Source organism: Dasypus novemcinctus, chromosome 21 (assembly GCF_030445035.2).
Source record: "Dasypus novemcinctus isolate mDasNov1 chromosome 21, mDasNov1.1.hap2, whole genome shotgun sequence".
Lineage (NCBI taxonomy): Eukaryota > Metazoa > Chordata > Mammalia > Cingulata > Dasypodidae > Dasypus > Dasypus novemcinctus.
In genome coordinates, this window is record NC_080693.1 from 15724425 (window position 1) to 15746235 (window position 21811).

General features: G+C 42.2%; 1 protein-coding gene across 4 annotated transcripts in view; it reads right to left on the reverse strand.

Annotated features, from left to right (window-relative positions):
• Positions 1-21811, reverse strand: part of AKAP10 (A-kinase anchoring protein 10) — a 108974-nt gene that overhangs the window by 58355 nt on the left and 28808 nt on the right. For all 4 annotated transcript variants that reach the window (XM_058283385.2, XM_058283384.2, XM_058283386.2 and 1 more), the window contains exon 5: positions 7976-8074. In XM_058283385.2, coding sequence (XP_058139368.1) covers positions 7976-8074 — 99 coding nt within the window. The remainder of the gene's footprint in view (positions 1-7975; positions 8075-21811) is intronic.

Sequence of the window (21811 nt, forward strand, 5' to 3'; positions counted from 1 at the left end):
CCTTTCCAGCTCAGCGTTAGAGCAAAATGCCTCCTAAGAGCTGTCGATACTTGATCTCTCCACTTCTCTCTTCTGACTCCTCCAGTCAGGATTCTGTTCCGAATAGCTGACCGTAAGATGTCCAGTGTCCACCAAGTTGCTAAACCCATTCAATCCCTAGTCTTCATCTTACTTAACCTAGCAGCACCACTTAACAACCTCTCCCAGAACTTTTTTCACTTGCGCTTCCAGAAAACCTGCTCTCTTGATGCATAGCTAACAGACGAGGGTCTATAACACTGGCTATTCCTCCTAGGTCTCCTTGGCTGGTTCCTCTCTATCTGCCAGACTTCTAAACACTAGGGAGGCCCCAGAACTCAGACCTCTCGCCCTCTCACAATCCACTCACTCCCACGGTAATCTCCAATCTCATGGCTGATGACTCCACACATATGCCTCCAACCTAGGCCTTTCTCAACAAGGGTCCAACTTAGCATTCACCATTTGGATGTCTGAAACCAAGCTTTTGATTTTCCCTATAAACCATTATTCCCACAATCTTCCTCATTATAAATGGCAAAGCCACATTTCCAGTTAAGTTAGAAAAAAAAAGTCATGCTCAATTCCTTTATTCCTCTCATATCACTTCCAAACCACCAGCCAATTCTGTCACTGGCACCTTTGATATATTTTTATTTATTTACTTTTTCTTTTTCTTTTTTTGTCTTTATTTATTCTCCCAACATTACATTAAAAAAAAATGAGCCCCCCACACACACCCCACCACCTCTCCTCCCCCCACAACAACAATCTCCTCCATCATCACGAGACATCCATTGCACTTGGTGAATACATCTCTGAGCACCGCTGCACCCCATGGCCAATGGTCCACATCACAGCCCCCACTCTCCCACATTCCACCCAGTGGGCCATGGGAGGATACACAGTGTCCGGCAACTGTCCCTGCAGCACCACCCAGGACAACTCCACGTCCCAAAAACGCCCCCACCTCTCATCTCTTCCTCCCACTCCCTACCCCCAGCAGCCACCATGGCCTCTTTCTCCACACCAATGCCACATTTTCTTCGATTACTAATCACAGTAGTTCATGAATAGAATATCAGTAAGTCTACTCTAATCCATATTCTATTCCTCCATCCTGTGGACCTTGGAATGGTTGTGTCCACTCCACATCTATATCAAGAGGGGGCTTAGATTCCACATGGATGATGGATGCAATCTTCCTGCTTTCAGTTGTAGGCACTCTTGGCTCCATGGTGTGGTGGCTGATCTTCAACTCCATGTTAGCTGAGTGGGAAGTCCAATAAACCACAGTGTAGGAGCTGAAGTCTGTTGAGGCTCAGGGCCTGGCTATCACATGGTCAGTCCAGAGATTCAGGTCCCCTGGGTATACATTAAACCCTAACAACTACAGCACCAGTAAAATAGGAGAGGCTTGTGAACAAAGATCACATCTGAGACCAGCTCTATCACACAGAAACACAAACTCCAAAGAAGAATTAACTGACATGGCACTGAACTCCATCTGCCATGTCCATAGAACCTGTGGGTCTCTGTAGCCCTCAGAAGGACCAATACCTGGGGTTGTATCTACTTTATCTGTCTCTGGGACTCTGCTGAGGTGTGCATAAGGGCAACCCCTCTGATAACCTCCTGGCTCTTTTTGGAGACTCATAGCCATATAAACTCATTTGTCCTTTCCATTTCCCCCTTTGAGTCAGGTCAAAAAGCATTTTTAACTCCTGGTATTATATGTAGATTGAGACAGTCTGCTGGTCCAAGTTGACTCTTTCATTCAAGGTCATTTTCTAGTTACATCATCAGCTGGTACCTGGTAGTAATTCATCGGTGCCAGGGAGGCTCATCCCGGGGAGTCATGTCCCACGCTGGGGGGAAGGCAACGCATCTACATGCTGAGTTTGGCTTCGAGACTGGCCACATTTGAGCAACATGGAGGCTCTCAGGAGGTAACTCTTAGGCACCCTGAAGCTCTAGGTTTTGTTCTTATTTCAGGTGCACAGGCTCACAAGCATAGTCATTAGTATCAAGGGCTCATTGTTGGACCTTCATTCTTTTTTGGTCTTTGCTGTTGCACTTGGGGTACTGTGCAAGTTCCTTTCGTACTGTTCCTTTAGGTACTGTGATAGAGCTCCCCTGGCTAGGAACTCAGAACTCCCTCAGTTGTTGTTTTTAACTGTATCCACTATGAAAATATCCAAACAGACATATTTTTAAAATCTATTCATTTCAAGGATTTGTGGAAGACAGAGGAGGTAGTGAAAGCATAGTTTTTGTTTTTGTTTTTTGTTTCAAAGATTTTATTTATTTCTCCCCACCCCCTTGTTGTTTTTCACTTGCTGAGTCTGTTCATCTTGTTTCTTTAGGAGGTACAGGAAGTTGAACCTGGCACCTCTGATGTGGGAGGGAGATACCTAATTGCTTGAGCCACCTCCACTCCCTGCTTTGCTGTGTCTCTCATTAGGTTTTTCCTCCCTGTGTTTCTTTTTCTTTTTTTTAAAGATTTATTTATTTATTTAATCCCCCCCCCCCTCCCCTGGTTGTCTGTTCTTGGTGTCTATTTGCTGCGTCTTGTTTCTTTGTCCGCTTCTGTTGTCGGTCAGCGGCACGGGAAGTGTGGGCGGCGCCATTCCTGGGCAGGCTGCTCTTTCTTTTCGCGCTGGGCGGCTTTCCTCATGGGCGCACTCCTTGCGCGTGGGGCTCCCCCACGCGGGGGACGCCCTTGCGTGGCACGGCACTCCTTGCGCGCATCAGCACTGCGCATGGCCAGCTCCACACGGGTCAAGGAGGCCTGGGGTTTGAACCGCGGACCTCCCGTATGGTAGACGGACGCCCTAACCACTGGGCTAAAGTCCGTTTCCCCTCCCTGTGTTTCTTGTTGCATCATCTTGTTGTGTCAGCTTGCCATGCCTGCCTGTCATGTCAGCTCGCTGTTGTCTTTAGGAGGCACCAGGATCTGAACTAGCAACCTCCCATGTGGAAGGCAGAAGCCCAGTCACCTGAGCCACATCTGCTTCCCGGAAGTATAGTTTTTGGACCATTCTGAATTCCCACATAAAAACAGAGTAATTGGATTGCGACACAGCAAAACACCATGAGTAACATTTAAAACAAAACTAGGCATTTGGAGACATAATAATAGCTAAAGTGGAGGCTTCTTCAAACTGTAGCTTACCTAGAAGAACAGCTAGATTAAAATATTCCAACTTCTTGCAAGAGGGGCATAATTAAGGCAAGATTCAGAAGAATGAGGCTCAAAGCAAAAAAAAAAAAAAAAAAAAGCTTGCCTAGAGTCAAAGGTAATTAACATCCTAAAATGCATAGTACACCTTGGGATAGAAACTTTCTCAGATGCCTTGTTCACTAAATAGTATCAACCTGGTCCTTCAAGAGATCTCTCCTCACCAGAGTCCATTGTTATTTGAAAAGGTCTATTCAAAGAGAAAACAAAACTGCTTTTAAAAAGCTTTATTTGGGGAAGTTCTTTCCCCTTCTCTTCTGCCCTAGGCAGTTTGGTTATCAACTGGTACAACAGACCCTGAAAGGAATCACTTGCCAGCCATTTCCTCAAATGGCCAAATTCTAATAAGTTAGGACACCCCATTTATATTACTAGGAAAAGTTGGTCTGGAGAAGCCTGGAAGATGGTGGCAGCAAATTCCCATTTAAAATAGAGCAACTAGATAGCTTAACCAAGATTCCACAACAACACTTGCAACAAAACTTAGGTGAAAAAGTACCCAAATGGGGCAGTGGATTTGGCCCAGTGGTTAGGGTGTCCGTCTACCACATGGGAGGTCTGCAGTTCAAACCCCGGGCCTCCTTGACCCATGTGGAGCTAGCCCATGCGCAGTGCTGATGCGTGCAAGGAGTTCCCTTTCACACAGGGGTGCCCCCCGCGTAGGGGAACCCCACGTGCAAGGAGAGCCGCCCAGCACAAAAGAAAGTGCAGCCTGCCCAGGAATGGTGCCGCTCACACGGAAAGCTGACACAAGATGATGCAACAAAAAAAACACACACATTCCCATGCCGCTGACAACAATGGAAGCGGACAAAGAAGACGCAGCAAAGAGACACAGAGAACAGACAACCGGCGGGGGGGGGGGGAGGGTAAGGGGAGAGGGAAAAAAAAAAAAAAAAAAAGTACCCAAATGAACCCCAAAGCATAAGCAGATGGGGGAAGATGGTGGAGCAGGAAGCCCCAGGAATCAGTCCCTCCACCAAAACTATTGAACTGGCAGGAACTGTCTGAATCAACTATTTTGAAACTCTTGAGTCCAGTGGAACATGGTATCATTTCCAAGAGGAAGAGGCTGGTAAACTGTAACAATCTGGTGAGTTTCACCACTAACTGCAGGAACTCCTTATGGCAGAAGAGGTGGGAATTCCAGCTCCAGCTCCTGGCTAAACTTGCTGGTGCTAGGGGGACATAAAAACCTAATCCTCCAGCCCGGGTCAGTGGCACTCGCCTTAATCCATGCTCCCAGGAGGCTGTGCCTGCAGGATGGCGGATGCCCTGGGGGGTTCAGTGCTGCGGTGGGACTGCACCTGCAGCTCCACTGGAGACAGCCAACCAGATGAAGCAAATAAAAATAAATAAAAATAAAAATAAAACCTAGTCCTCCAAACTCAGGGGGTGTGAGGAATGATCGCAGATCTCTACTTCTGATGAGCTACTTCATATGGCTGGGCACCAGCTCTCAGGGCAGCACTGTCCCAACCCATCTTGGGCAAAGGAAGTAAAGGAATCTTAAAGACATTAACCTTCCCCCAAACTACAGAAAACAGTGAAAGAGTTGCATTAACTGTCAAGTGCTGAATCAAGAAAATACATTTTCAAAACCCATTTGAAGCTTGCAGGGCTCTCCTCCATTCCTTCCACAAGGCAGGGTGGAGCCAGCGTGCACACCCATCATGAGTCCCTGGCCCTGTGCCAATGAGAGCAAAAGTGGCTCCTCTGTGCATGCTGGGGTGCATGTCAGTGCCAATTTATCAGGCAGATGCCTAAAGACTGAGCCCTTAGGCTTGCCCTCCCAGAATTTGTCCTGAGGACACAGAAGAACCTTGCAGACAGCTGGGGCAGTGTGAGAAACAATTAAGTTGAAATGGTCTAGGGCAAAAGACCACCTGCATTAAGTCACTCCAGAGGGAACTCAGGAGGGGTTCTGTCATCACTGTTTTTCAGCACTGTACTGAAAGTTCTTGCCAGAGCAATTAGGCCAAAAAAAAAAAAAAAAGAAAAGAAAAGAAAAGAAATAAAAGGCATCCAAATCGGAAAGGAGGAAATGAAACTACCTATTTGCAAATGACATGATCCCATATAGAGAAAATCATGAAATATTCACAAAAAAGCAACTGGACATAATAAATTCATCAAAGTGGTGGGGTATAAGATCAACATGCAAAAACTAACAGTATTTCTAGCTACTAGTAATGAACAATCTGAAGAAGAATCAAGAAAAAAATTCCATTTACAATAGCAACTAAAAGAATCAAATACCTAGGAATAAATCTAACCAAGGATGTAAAGGACATGTAAACAGAAAACTACAAAACATTGCTAAAAGAAATCAAAGACCTAAATAAATGGAAGGACAGTCCATATTCATGGGTTAGAAGAGCCAGTATTGTTAAAATATCAATTCTAACCAAAGCAATTTACAGATTCAACACAATTCCCATCAAAATTCCAACAGCCTTTTTCGCAGAAATGGGAAAGCCAATCATCAAATTTATATGGAAGGGAATATGAACCCTGAAGAGCTAAAGTCATCTTGAAAGAGAAGAACGAAGCTTCCCAATCTTAAAACTTCTTTCAAAGCCACAATAATCAAAACAGCATGGTACAGGCATAGGGGCAATCGTATAGACCAACGGAATTAAGCTGAAAGCTCAGAAACCAAACCTCCCATTTATGGCCAACTAATTTTTGACAAGGGTGCCAAGTTTATTCAATTGGGAAAGAATAGTCTCTTCAACAAGTGGTGCTGATAAAAGTAAATGCCATATTCAAAAGAATGAAAGTGGACACTTACCTCACAACATCTACAAAAATCAAGTCAAAACAGATCAAAGATCTAAATTTAAGAGCCAGAACTATAAAACTCCTAGAAGAAAACATAGGTAAGCATTTTCAGGACCCTGCGCTAGGCAATGGTTTCTTAGACTTTACACCCAAAATACAAACAACAAAAGAAAAAAATAGATAAATGGGAACTCATCAAAATTAAAAACTTTTGTGCATCAAGGAGTTTATCATGAAAGTATAATGACAAACTACACAATGGGAAAAACTATTTGGAAACCACATATCCAGTTAAGTGTTTAATATGCATAATATATAATGAAACCCTACAACTGGACAAAAGACAAACTCAATTTTAAAAATGGGCAAAAGACCTGACTAGCCATTTCTCCAAAGAAGACAGAGCACCTGAAAATATGCTCAACATCATTAGCCATTAGAGAAATGCAAATCAAATCATAAAGAGATCCCATGTCATATCCATTAGAATGGGTCCTACTATAAAAAAGGAAAACTACAATTCTGGAGAAATAGGAACACTTATTTATTGTTGATGGGAATGTAAATGGTGTAACCATTGTGGAAGACAGTTTGGAGATTGCTCAGAAAGTTAAACAGAATTACAACTTGATCTGGCAATTCCACTCCTACGGATCTTCCCAACAGGAATGAAAGCAAGGACTTGAACAGGTATTTGCACACCAATGTTCACCACAGCATTATTCACAATTACCAAAAGATGGAAATAACCCAAGTGTTGTCCATCAACCAATGACTGAATAAATAAAAAGAGATTCAAGACAATCTATAACTTCTCTAACAACAAAAAAAAGGCAGATGAGAACCAACCACCAACAGCCACAAGATCTATGTGTTATTGGCGTCTGTGTAGGAGAAAGAGAAGGGAAACAATGGGGATAGCATCTCATGGGCCCCACCACCCCACTCCCTACTAGCCACAGGTGCTCACTGGAAACAGTGGTGGGCCGATTTAAGAGCCACAGCTGAGACTGGAATGAGTTTTGCTGTCTCTAATGAGTGATTGCAAAATACCTACAGTAAAGACTAAAAGAGCTGGAAACTAGCTAGCTCTTATAACTCTCAAAACTAGCCTTCCAAGGGCTCCCTATTGAGTTGCTTTCTTTCATAAATGAAAAATACTAAATTTTTGATAAATAAAAAGAAAAAAGTGCTAGAATATATTATTTGTTGAATGACTAACTGACCCACTTTTCTGTGAATAAAGATACACCTCAAGTCTTTCTGATGCAACATAAGCTTCGAAAATTTTTTACTATGACCAATAGAGAAAGAAATAACAGCTGTGTGACTCAGTCATGTGCACATGTATATATAATAGGAATAATTTCCTGTAACAAGATTTGTTCTTATTACTGTGAAGCACTTTCATTTTTCTATTCCAGTCTTTTTTTTTTTTTGGTGGGAAGGGGGTATATGAGATGAGGTAGGAGGAAGTCGGTCCCAACCCACAGTTTGAAAGATACTACCAATAGAGCACAGTAGTTAATGTTTGAGGCTCAGAAACAGATTGCCTGGTTTCAAATCACAGTTTTGCCATGAGCTGTGTTATCTTGGATAAATTACTTAACTTCTCTGGGTTTCACTTTCTTCATTTATAAAATAAGAATAACAACTACATTTACCCTACAGGATTCTTTAGAAGATTAAATGAATTTCTTCATGGAATGTGCTCAGAATATAGTCTGGAATATGGTAAGTAATCAACAAGTGTGCTGTTATAGTTCTTCTAGACTATAGTCTAAAAATTTGGATCGAACATGTAGGAGAAAAAGTTTTAAAGTGAAATACAATCAGTTATTTTTTAAAGTACTCTAAAAACAGACTAAGACATGTTGAATTTCATATTCATAAAGAATTCTTAGTCAATAACCAAAAATAGTCAATTCTTACCTATGATGTCATTTCTCATTGCTTCTGTAATTGGTATTGGTTTAGCAGCATCTGGAGATATATATTTGGTAAAAGTGTCCACTGCATCTTGTTCTATACCTGCAGAAAGAAGGGTACAGCTTCAAAAACCAAAAAGCTACTTGGTCTACAGTAATGGACTATACTCATGAATAGCAAGGCTGCTCTCCGTGTGCCCAAGCACCTACATATACAGTTATTACAAAACTAGTTTCCATCATAATGTTCCTTTTTTAATAGTTCGGTTTGGGTTATGTGTGAATTTTCTCTCTCCTTTATAGTTAAACAATTATATATGCATGTTCTCTTTCCATGTCTCTTCTCCAAAGTCCCAACTTGAAGGACCTGTATAGTAATATGACTAAAAGTAGGAGCTCAAAAAAATTATTTTTAAATGTACATTTAAAATATTTTACAAAATTACTTCACAAACACAATTTCATTCATGTGGCCTCCAAACACCCTGGAAGGTTAAACCAATGAATCTCAATTTTGGTCTCAGGACTTCTTTGCCATATTTAAAATTACTGAGGACCCTAGAGAGCTTTTGTTTACATGGATTAAATCTCTAGGTATTTGGCATTAGAAATTTAAAATGAGAAAATCATTAGTTCATTTTTTTTTTTTTTAAGATTTATTTCTCTCCCCTCACTGCCCCCCACCCCCCCACCTCCCGCCCTGGTTGTCTGTTCTCTGTGTCTATCTGCTGTGGTCTTCTTTGTCCGCTTCTGTTGTTGTCAGCGGCACGGGAATCTGTGTTTCTTTCTGTTGCATCATCTTGTTGTGTCAGCTTGTTGTGTCAGCTCTCCGTGTATGCGCCATTCCTGTGCAGGCTGCACTTTCTTTCGCGCTGGGCAGCTCTCCTTACAGGGCGCACTCCTTGTATGTGGGGCTCCCTTACGTGGGGGACACCCCTGCGTGGCACGGCACTCCTTGCATGCATCAGCACTGCACATGGGCCAGCTGCACAGGGGTCGAGGCGGCCCGGGGTTTGAACCGCGGACCTCCTATGTGGTAAATGGATGCCCTAGCCACTGGGCCAAGTCCGCTTCCCTCATTAGTTCACTTTAAATTAACAACATTAAACCTGTCTGACGTTAACATAAACATGTTTTATGAAAAGTAACTGTTTTCCAAAGTGAAAAAAAAAAAAGAGGGCACTGATTTACTTTTCTACAACTCTCCTTTCTGTCTAGATAGCAAACTGTTGGATTCTTGGATCTGCTTCAGAATTCAACCTACTGTGATATGTTGTTTCATTTGAAGCGTATATGAAGAAAATCTTGCCCCACACATATGTAGTTGGGAAAAGAAGTAATATTTTAATAGCTTTTTGAGATAACTATGGATATGTTCTTCGACACTACACCAAAACTCCACAACTGACAGTTTCTTAAAAGGTTAGATACAATGTAGAATATGAAATGTCAGTGAATTTTTCATATCATATTACACTAAAATCCACTATTTGATTTCTCACTTTTACTCATGAATGACTTCATGACATCATACATTAGTCATGTGGAAAATACTGGTTATGTAAATCTTCCAAAGGTTGATGTCTTTCATTATGTAATGTTAACAACAAAATCACATTGTTAATATCACCAATGATCTCATCAGAACACTTTTTAAAACTGTCATATTCAGATGTAAGTTTTCCAAAATTCTAATTTTCAGTTGAAAAGCTTGATTTAAAAACTGGGCACAAATACTCAAATACTGTCAGCTGTTTTCCTTGCAGTGACTGGCTCACTCCACTGATTTTCAAGAAAATGTCTGCTAAATATTCAAAACCGCAGTTTGTAGTCATTCTTTCAAGTAAAAATGGTATTCCATGAAAAAGCAGCTAATCAGCTCATGAGACAATCAACCCCACAAGTGGTTTTCCTGGAGATGACGACTAGCCTTCATGTCATCACACATCACATTAAAAAGACACGTACTGGTTGCGATTTAATAAGATAACTGTCTACTATTCCAAAGAAATTCTTAAGTAAAACGGGCATTTCCTTTTCCTGTGAGTGTGTGGCAGTGAAGAATCCAATGACAATGTGCTGTCTGGTGCCAATGCCGGCAGGTGTCCTCATTGCTGCTTTTACACCATCATTCCAATGTCAACACAGTGAGGCAGACAAACAGCATCTTAAAATTCTTCTGAAAATGTTTTTGACAATACAAACCCCTTGAAAAAGTCTCAGGGACCCCCTACAGCAGTGGGAACGACACTTTGAGAACGCTTTGGTTAATATAATGTCTTCCACCAGAACAAAAAAAATCTAAAGTAATTCCCTTTGTTCAGTAAACACTTGTTGCACAGCTACTTAGAGCAAATTAATCAGAACAAGGATACTGGTTTTGCAGAAAACTTCTGTCAAAAAGCCTTAAAAATTGTGATCTCTTAACTTTAATTTTAAAAAGAGTTAAAAAAAAAAAACCTTAAAAATTAGAACTTGGGTTGTTTGTAAATGCTTGTTTTTCCACTAACCAAAACCAGCTAACAATCCCAGACAAATGCAGTGAGAACTTATGTAGATACTAATGCACATTTTCTGGAGGATTAAACTCATTGAAAGAAGTTTTTGATACCCTTAAATAAAACATTAACTATGGGAAGCAGATGTGGTTCAAACGATTTGGCTCCTGCCTACCACACAGGAGGTTCGTGGTTTGGTTCCCAGTGCCTCCTAAAGACTGCAAATGGCATGACAGACAGGCGCAGCAAGTTGACACAAGATGATGCAACAAGAGACACAAGAAGAAAAACATAATAAAAGACACAACAAAGCAGGGAGCAGAGGTTCCTGGTGCCTCCTAAAGAGGACTAGCAGGAGCTGGCACGATGGGCAGGTGCAGTAAGCTGACATGGCAAGAAGATGAAACAAGACACACCAGAGGGAAAAAATATATAACGAGAGACACAACCAAGCAGGGAACGGAGGTGGCTTAAGCGATTAGGTGCCACCCTCCCACATCAGAGGTCCCTGGTTTGGTTGCCGGTGCCTCCTAAAGAAACAAAGAAGACAGACACAGGAGGTGCAAACAATGAGGGGTAGGAAGAGATATATAAATCTTTTTTTTTTAATTAACTATTTCATTTCAGAAACAGAGAACCAAGTTTACACCTTCCTTTTGGATTCAGAAAACTCTGTTTCCAATTATTTAAGAATAAGAGACTGGGAAGCGGACTTGGCTCAACAGATAGAGCATCTGCCTACCACATGGGAGGTCCGCGGTTCAAACCCTGGGCCTCCTTGACCCGTGTGGAGCTGGCCCATGCGCAGTGCTGATGTGCACAAGGAGTGCCCTGCCACGCAAGGGTGTCAGGGTGTCCCCCGCATAGGAGAACCCCATGCGCAAGGAGTGTGCCCCATAAGGAGAGCCGCCCAGGGCTAAAGAAAGTCCAGCCTGCCCAGAAAGGCACTGCACACACGGAGAGCTGATGCAACAAGATGACGCAACAGAAAGAGACACAGATTCCCAGGCCACTGACAAGAATAGAAGCGGACACAGAAGAACACACAGTGAATGGACACAGAGAGCAAACAACTGGCGGAGGAGAGATAAATAAATAAATCTTAAAAAAAAAAAAAAGGAAGAAAGACGTGCTAAATACTATGCTAAGTTAAATGCTTTGGTCCAATTTTTAAATTAGTCTTTACTAAAAGAACAAAGGAACAAAGAAATTGCTTAAAAATCCTGGTTTATTTTTAAAAAGTCTACATGTTAGGAACCTGTAAAGCCAAATACATTTTCCTTCAAGCATCTGGGTCATATTTAAAACTAAATTACTCAGTTTAATATTTCAACTAAAAGTTCAAAAATTTTAAATGGCTCAGAACTTGTCTTTCAATTTGAATTAATTCTTACATACAATAAACCCCCAAACATAAAATACCAACTGCCTCCAAGAGGTACTACAAATATACGTAGAGTGACAAGCTTCAAAAACACCCAAGAACTTTGCCAATACTTTCGTGTAACTAAGATACAACAGCATTTCATTAAAATGGAGGTATTTCAGATGACTCATTTTATGGATAAAGCTGTGATAATATACTTCAGTTAAGACTGTTCAGAGGCACACAAAGTAACAGATTTAGATATGAGCTATTAAAATATAAAAGGGAAAAGTTTAAATAAAGGAAATTATTCAGACCATAATCATATAATGGACAAAACTGTCCCTGCATGCCCAGCGGCTGTCTGTGTCATTCAGTCCTGCTTCCATGGGGTCTAGCAGAGGACCTGATAGACAACAAGCCCTTAAGAAATCCTCATGGAGAGACAGAATCTACCAGATAGTAGAGCTGCTGCATTTTCTATTATTTTAAGTTGTTAGCAAAATCTTAATGATAAAACTTGAGAAGAGGAATTCTTTTTAGGGAGCAGGAAAGATGTCTTGTGATGATGACAGCTTAAAGCAGAGAAGAAAATAACAAGGGGAGTGAGACTCCACCATAAGGAACATGACACGCGAGCCTATCCCTAAGAGTGTGTGTACCATCAAAGTGCAAAATTACTAAGTTCAGAGAGGAAACTGTTAACCTCCACTTTATGACTAAAGTAGGACCCTAAGGCCAAATTTGTTATCTGTTTAAATAGCAGTACAAAAAATCAGTACAGCCTAAAAATGTTACTCAGGAGAAACTGCACACTGCTGGCGAGTTCTGAATTTCCACCTTCAGTCACAAAAGTAGCAAGCCATTACAAATCCCTTCCTTGGTAAAGGAGTTAGGAGGACATGTTCAGCAAACTGTAGGCCACCTCTGAGTGATATACGCAAAAGCAAAAACTGGCTTTATTTGGGAGACTTACCACTCTTCATGAAAAATGGGAACTAGAACAAGGGGAGTAGACAGTAGTAATTTAAAGATTCTAGAAAAGTTTTATATATCAAAAATACAGTAGCTCAAAAGGTTTTTTATTTTCTAAATAATTTTATTTCAAGCAAAAAATAAAAGATTTTAATACAATAAAAGTAATCATGATAGGAACAACCATAGGCAGCCATTAAACCAATATCCTCATGTATTTGTTTTTTAAGGGGGAAAAAGCAAATCCATATAGAAAACATCTTTTTATTTGATTTAAAATCCTAACATGTAGGTCAAGATGAAATGAGCACACTCCACCCTGTCTCTCCCATAGAATGCAACTAAAAACCCTAGAGAGAATACACGAAACAGCTGTCTGAAGACTGAAAAGTAAACAGAAGCAGGCAGACTGACAAAAGAAATGCAGACATGGGAAACAGATGTGGTTCAAAAAATTGGGCTCCCACCGACCACATGGGAGGTCTGTGGTTCAGTTCCTGGTGCCTCCTAAGGAAGACAGCAAGTTGGAGCAATGGGCAGGTGCAGGAAGCTGATACAACAAGATGATGCAACAAGAGACACAAGAAGAAAAACATAATGAGACACAGCAAAGCAGGGAGCAAAGGTTCCTGGTGCCTCCTAAAAAGGATGAGCAGGACTGTGAGCTGGCGAAATGGGAAGGTGTAGCAAACTGATGCAACAAAATGACCCAGCAAGAGACAGAAGAGTGTAATAAAAGATTAAAAAAGAAAAAAAAAAGGGACATGAAGAAAAACATAACAAGAGACACAACAAAACAGGGAATAGCGGTGGCTTGAGCAATTAGGCACTTCCCTCCCACATCAGAGGTCCTGGGTTCAGTTCCTGGTGCCTCCTAAAAGAACAAAGACAACTAAAAGACACAGAAGTGCAAACAAGGGAGTGGGAAGAGATGAATAAAGTAAATCTTTAAAAAAAGAAAAAAGAAATGAGGACTTGAAGTACCACCACACTTGTGCCAAGTTTCCCTTTTTTTATTTCTCCACCACCTTCTGGCTTAAACTCGAAAGGCAGTCCAAAATCTGAAACTGCACACTGGGTGCAGACAGAACAAGGCTCCAATGCCTATGAGGCAGGTAGAGTGGAATCTCCTGGGGTATTTTCCCCCCTTTTCTTCTGCCTCAGCCTCCAGGCAGAAGCAGAGCAGGGATGGTGGTAATGGCAGCAGAGACCGGGAAGACACCAAGAGCTGACCGCATAAAGTGGGGTCCCAAAAAGCAAGGGGAGATTTTTATTTTTTATGTATTGCCCGCTCCTGCAGTTGTCTCCTCTCTGTGTCCATTTGCTGTGTGTTCTTCTGTGTCCACTTGTATTCTTGTCAGCGGCACTGGGAATCTGTGTCTCTTTTTGTTGAGTCATCTTGCTGAATCAGCTCTCCATGTGTGCAGCACCACTCCTGAGCAGGCTGCACTTATTCACACGGGGTAGCTCTCCATTCGGGGCTCACTCCTTGAGCATGGAGCTCCCCTATGTGGGGGACACCCATGTGGCATGGCACTCCTTGCACCCATCAGCACTGTGCATGGGTCAGCTCACTACACAGGTCAGGAGGCCCTGGATTTGAACCTTGGACCTCCCATGTGGTAGGCAGATGCTCTAACAGTTGAGCCAAATCTGCTTCCCTCTCTATTGCTTTTTTTATCTTCTTGCTGTTTGGCCACAGAGATGGACAGAGTTGCAGGAAGTGTGAGGAAGAAAGAAACTAAAGCCTCGGCTTTCCAGTCAGATGAATGGGGAGTGGAGAGGTCCCTAGGAGCCAGAAAACATCTGGGAGCTTGAGGAAAGGAGGAAGCTCAAGACAGTTTATATTAATAACATTGTATGTGGGGAAACAGATGTGGCTCAACCAACTGGGCTCCTGTCTACCATACAGGAGGTCCAGGGTTCGATGTCCAGGGCCTCCTGGTGAGGGAAAGCTGGCCTATGCGGTGAGCTTGCTCATGTGGAGTGCCAGCCCACGCAGAATACTGCCCCATGCAGGAGTGCTGCCTTGTATGGGGATGCTGCCCCTCATGGGAAAGCCGCCTCACACAGGAATGCCAGCCGACGTGGAGAGCTGGTACAGCAAGATGACTCAACAAGAGGCACAGAGGAGAGAAAATAAGAAGACGTAGCAGAACAGGGAGATGAGGTGGTGCAAGAGAGTAATCACCTCTCTCCCATTCCAGAAGGTCCCAGAATCAGTTCCTGGAGCCTCCTATTGAGAATACAAGCAGACACAGAAGAAAATGCAGCAAATGGACACAGAGAGTGGACAACGGGGGGAATAAATTTTTAAAATCTCTCTTAAAAAAACAAAAACAAAAACATGGTAGGTGAACTCCTGGGCTCACCCCTGAGCTTGGCATGGATGGATGTGACAGGCTTTGAGAACAGAACTATGGGGTAGGCCGCCAGCCAGGTCCCAGGCTGGCCCGTGGGTGGTACGCATATAGGTGAGATCCAAAGACTGAAAAGTGAACGGACACTGGAACCACAGCCCACGGAAGGCTGGTTGGAACGTGTGGCCTGAAACTAACTAGATCAGTGCTTGCTAAAACAAAACCTTCCAACATTTTCTACAGGATTTAAACAAGATCCTAAGTCAGAAAACTTCAGTTAAATTGTCTAGGATACTATCCAAAATTCCTTGAAATACAAAGAAACAGAAAATTTCATTATCTCATGAGGGAAAAGACAACCAGACACACCAGGCCCAAGATGACAGAGATGCTATGATCATAAAACAAAGATATTTTTTAAAAGAAGCGGTTTTAACCATCCTCCAAGAAGCTCTAAGACTCTTGAAACAAAAGGAAAGACTAGCTCAGCAGAGAAACAGAAGATATAAAAAGAAACAAAGGAAATTTTAGAACTAAAAAATAAAACTACCAAAATTTAAATTTCACTGTTAAGACTGGATGAATAGAAAATTTCCAATTTAAACAACAAAAAGAAAAAAAATTAGAAAAAAGTAAATAGAGCCTTAGGGTCCTGCAGGACAACAAAAGGTCTTAACAATTGTGTCACTGAAGTCCCAGAAGAAGAGAAAAAAAGTACAGTGCCAAAAATTTTTTGAAGAAATAATGGCAGAAAACTTCCCAATTTGGCAAAAACAAAACAACAACAAAAAAAACCTTACAGGGAAACAGACTTGGCCCAGTGGTTAGGGGGTCCGTCTACCACATGGGAGGTCCGCGGTTCAAACCCCGGGCCTCCTGGACCCGTGTGGAGCTGGCCCATGCGCAGTGCTGATGTGCGCAAGGAGTGCCCTGCCACAAAGGGGCGTCCCCCGCGTAGGGGAGCCCCAAGCGCAAGGTGTGCACCCGGTAAGGAGAGCCGCCCAGCGCGAAAGAAAGTGCAGCCTGCCCAGGAATGGCGCCGCCCCACACTTCCCATGCTGCTGACGACAACAGAAGCAGACAAAGAAACAAGACGCAGCAAATAGACACAGAGAACAGACAACGGGGGGGGGGGGGGGAGGGGGATTAAATAAATAAATAAATCTTAAAAAAAAAAAGGAGGAAACTTTTTTTTATATATATATATATACACACACACACACACACACACACACACACAAAACCTTACAGATTCAAGCTCAGTGAATCTCAAACAGGAGGAAACTCAAAGAAATTCACATCCATAAAGTAGATACAACCCTAGGTATTGGTTCTTTTGAGGGCTAAAGAGACCCAAAGGCTCTATGGTCATGGTAGATGGGGTTCACTGCCATGTCAGTTGGCCCTTCTTTGGAGCTGGTGTTTCTGCGTGATGGAGCTGGACACAGATGGGATCTCTTGTCACAAGACTTTCATGCTACTTTACTGGAATTGTAGTTGGTGCTGGGGTTTAAGATATATCTAGGGGTGGGAAACGGACTTTGGCCCAGTGGTTAGGGCGTCCGTCTACCATATGGGAGGTCCGCGGTTCAAACCCCGGGCCTCCTTGACCCGTGTGGAGCTGGCCATGCGCAGCGCTGATGCGCGCAAGGAGTGCCGTGCCACGCAAGGGTGTCCCCCGCGTGGGGGAGCCCCACGCGCAAGGAGTGCGCCCGTGAGGAGAGCCGCCCAGCGTGAAAAGAAAGAGCAGCCTGCCCAGGAATGGCGCCACCCACACTTCCCGTGCCGCTGACGACAACAGAAGCGGACAAAGAAACAAGACGCAGCAAAATAATAGACACCAAGAACAGACAACCAGGGGAGGGGGGGAAATTAAATAAAAAAAAAAAAAAAAAAAAAGATATATCTAGGGGATTTGAATCTCTGGACTGACAATATGATAACCAGGCCCTGAGCCTCAACAGACTTCAACTCCTACACTCTGATTTATTGGACTTACTCCACTCAGCTAACATGGAGTTGAAGAAGGTCAACCACCACACCATGGAGCCTAGAGTGCCTACAACTGAAAGCAGGAGGATTGCATCCAGTATCCATGTGGAATCTAAACCTCCTCTTGACATAGATGTGTAATGGACACAACCAATCCAAGGTCCACAGAGAAAATGTGGCATTGGTGTGGGAAAAGTGACCATGGTGGCTGCTGGGTGTGGGGAATGGGAGGAAGAGATGAGATGTGGAGGCGTTTTTGGGACTTGGAGTTGTCCTGGGTGGTGCTTCAGGGACAATTACCGGACATTGTAGATCCCCCCAGGGTCCACTGGATGGAACATGGGAGAGTATGGGCTATGATGTGGACCACTGACCATGAGGTGCAGCGATGCCCAGAGATATACTTACCAAATGCAATGGATGTGTTATGATGATGGGAGAGAGTGTTGCTGTGGGGAGAGAGGTGGGGTGGGGGCGGTGGCGGTGGGGTTGAATGGGACCTCCTATTTTTTGAATGTAATATTTTTAAAAAATGAATTAAAAAATTAAAAAAAAAAAAAAAGAAAAAAGAAATTCACATCCAGATACTATAATCAAACTACTGAAAAGTAAAGACAGAGAAAATATTTTGAAAGCAGAGAGAAAAAAACGTACATATAGGGCAATAATGTGTCCAAGACTGCAGAAGTCTCATTAGAAACAATGGAGACCAAAGGCCAGTGAAACAGTTTTAAAGTGGTAAAAGAGGGAAGCGGACTTGGCCCAGTGGTTGGGGTGTCCGTCTACCACATGGGAGGTCCGCGGTTCAAACCCCAGGCCTCCTTGACCCGTGTGGAGCTGGCCCATGCGCAGTGCTGATGCGCGCAAGGAGTGCCCTGCCACGCAGGGGTGTCCCCCGTGTAGGGGAGCTTCACGCGCAAGGAGTGCGCCCCGTAAGGAGAGCCGCCCAGCGCGAAAGAAAGTGCAGCCTGCCCAGGAATGGTGCCGCCCACACTTCCTGTGCCGCTGATGACAACAGAAGCGGACAAAGAAACAAGACGCAGCAAATAGACAGAGAACAGACAACTGGGGGGGGGGGGATTAAATAAAAAAATAAAATAAAATAAAGTGGTAAAAGAATAGAACTATCAATCTAGAATCCTACTGAGTGAAAGTTACTTCAAGAATGAAAGAGAACTAGAGAGATTCTCAGATAAAGAGTAACAGAGAATTCTTTGCCAGAAGACCTGCTCTAAAAAAATGCTAAAGAAAATTCTTCAGATACAAGCAAAATGGTAAAGAAACAATAGCTTTGAATTTCTGAAATGAGAAAACAGCTACATTAACTAGATAAACATAACAATTTTTCTCCTAAGTTCCTTAAATTATATATGACAGCTGAAAGCAAAAAATTATAACACTAATGAAGTTTTCAATGTATGTAGATGACAATACAACATATCGGTGGGAAGGAAAAGGGACTAATAATAAAATGATAGGCCTAAATTAAAACATATCAATAATTAGTTAATATAACTCATTTAGGTTACATTAAATAATAGGAATAATTATATTTACATATTGAAATGTAAATAATTACAAAGAAATTTATATTGAAATAATTAAATTTACCAATAAAAAGACAAAGATTTGACAAGAATGCATTAAAAAATATGACCCTTGGGAAATGGACTTGGCCCAGTGGTTAGGGCGTCCGTCTACCACATGGGAGGTCCACAGTTCAAACCCCGGGCCTCCTTGACCCGTGTGCAGCTGGCCCATGCGCAGTGCTGATGCGCGCAAGGAGTGCCGTGCCACGCAGGGGTGTCCCCCGCATAGGGGACCCCACGCGCAAGGAGTGCGCGCCGTAAGGAGAGCCGCCCAGCGCGAAAGAAAGTGCAGCCTGCCCAGGAATGGCGCCGCACACACGGAGAGCTGATGCAAAAGATGACGCAACAAAAAAGAGACACACATTCCCGTGTCGCTGACAACAGAAGCAGACAAAGACGCAGCAAATAGACACAGAGAACAGACAACTAGGGTGGGGTGGGGAGAGGGGAGGAAATAAATAAATAAATCTTTAAAAAAAAAATGACCCAACTATTTGCTGCATATAAGAAATCCACTTGAAAAAAGGATTGAATAAGATATATCACATAAACACTAATCAAAGGAAAGCTGGAGTGGCTACATAAATATCAGACAAAGTAGCTTCAGAACAAGGAAAATTAACATGGAAAAAGAACAATGTTATCTAATGATAAAATCAATTCACTAAGAATATATAATTCTAAATGTACATATATGTAACAACAAAATCTCAAAATACATGAAGCAAAAACTGATGGAACTTAAAAGAGAATTGGAAAAAGCCACAATTATAGTTGGAGAATTCAACTCCTCTCTAATAGTTTAGCAAGCACACAAAATATCAGCCAAGGACACAGTAAAGCTGAACATCATCAGCAACCAACTGAATCTAATTGACATCTATAGAAAAAGCTATCCAACAGCAATATACACATTCTTTTCGTTGTATATGGAATATTCACAAAGATAGACCATATCATGAAAAAGAAAGTAAAAAAATGTTTTAAATAATTAAAATTATATAAACTGTTCTCTGGCCATGACATGGTTAAATAACAATCTCTTAATATAAAATATTAAATGAGAACTCAATAACAAAACATGAAAAAAAATCTCCAAACACTTGGAAATTAAAGAACTATTTCTAAATAATTAATGAGCAAAAGAGTAAGACCCAAGGGAAATTAGAACACACAGAGCATACACTGCAGTTTTGTCTTTGTTCGGATCAGAGTATCAAAATCAGGGAAGTGGATGTGGCTGAAGTGATCGAGCTCCTGTTTACCACACGGGAGGTCCAAGGTTTGATACCTGGTGCCTCTTAAAGAAGAGGGCAAGCTGACCCAACACGAGACATGAGAAGAAAAAGATAATGAGAGACACAACAAAATAGGGAGAAGAGGTTCCCAATGCCTCCTAGAGAAGACAAGCAAGACAGCAAGTTGATGTGACAGGCAGGTGCAGTGAACTGGCACAAGATGATGCAACAAGAGCCACAAGAAGATATAACATAACGAGAGACACAATAAAGCAGGGAATGGAGGTGGCTCCTGCAATTAGGCACCTCCTTCCCACATCAGAGGTTTGGTTTCTGGTTCCTTCTAAAGGAACAAGGAAGATGAACAGACAAAAGCAAGTGCAAACAAAGAGGCGAGGGCCACGGGAAAAATAAGTAAAAATAAATCTTAAAAAAAAAAAAAACCCAAAATATCAAAATCTGTGGAAAGCAACTAAAGCAGTGGTTAGAAGGAAATTTCTTGCTTATCTTAGAAAATCAGCAATCTAAGTTCCCACCTTAAAAACAAGGGGAAAAAAAAAGGAGCAAAATGAACCCAAAGAAAGCAAGAGGGAAGAAATAATAAAGAGCAGAGGGAAGTGGACTTGGCCCAATGGATAGGGTGTCCGCCTACCACATGGGAGGTCCGCGGTTCAAACCCTGGGCCTCCTTGACCCGTGTGGAGCTGATCCATGTGCAGTGCTGATGTGCGCAAGGGGTGTCCCCTGCGTAGGGGAGCCCCACGTGCAAGGAGTGTGCCCTGTACGGAGAGCCGTCCAGCATGAAAGAAAGTGCAGCCTGCCCAGGACTGGCGCCGCCCACAGAGAGCTGACACAAGAAGATGACGCAACAAAAAGAAACACAGATTCCCGGTGCCGCTGATAGGATAGAAGAGGTCACAGAAGAACACACGGTGAATGGACACAGAGCAGACAATTGGGGGGCGGGGGAAGGGGAGAGAAATAAATAAAAAATCTTAATAAATAAAGAGCAGAAAAACCAATGAAATTGAAAACATAACAACAACAAGGAAAACCAATTAAACCAAAAGCAGGTTTGCTGAAAATATTAAAATTCTAACAAGACTAAAAGAAAAAAAAAAAGACACAATTACCAGCATCAAGAATGAAGGGGGAACACTACTACAGACCTCAGGTACATAAAAAGGATAATAAGATAATGTTGTATGCAGCTGCATGCCCATAAATTCAACAAGCTTAGTCAAACAAACAATTCCTTGAAAACCACAGACTACCAAAACTCAGGAAAGAGATAGCTAGAATGGTCCTATCTCTAGTAAAGAAACTGAATTCATAGTTTAGAACATTCTGAAATGGTGAGGTAACCGATAACAGCTGGGGCCCCTCCCCTTAGCATTAGCAAGGGGAGGAATAATTAATAGCTTAAAAGGTGACCACACAAGTCAAAGCCTGCTGTCTCTGCCTCGAAAAGCCTGTACCACATACAGGTGCATTTTTCCGTCTTTCTCTCCCATTTCTCAACAAGCTCTGTTTTTTCTTGCCCATTTCCCAATAAATTCTTTTTACTGGCCTAACTAAATAAATAAATATATAAAAATCTGAAAAAGAAAAAACTCTCAGGGCTAGATGTTTTCACTTGAAAACAGAAGAGAAGGGAAAACTTCTCAACTCATCTTAAGAGATCAAAACCAGATAAAGGCAGTACAAAAAAATAAAACTACATATCAATATCCCTCTTAAACATAGATGCAGAAATGTTCAACAAAAAATATCAAATAAAAAATAAAATCCCACAACATAAAAAAGAATTATACACCAAAACC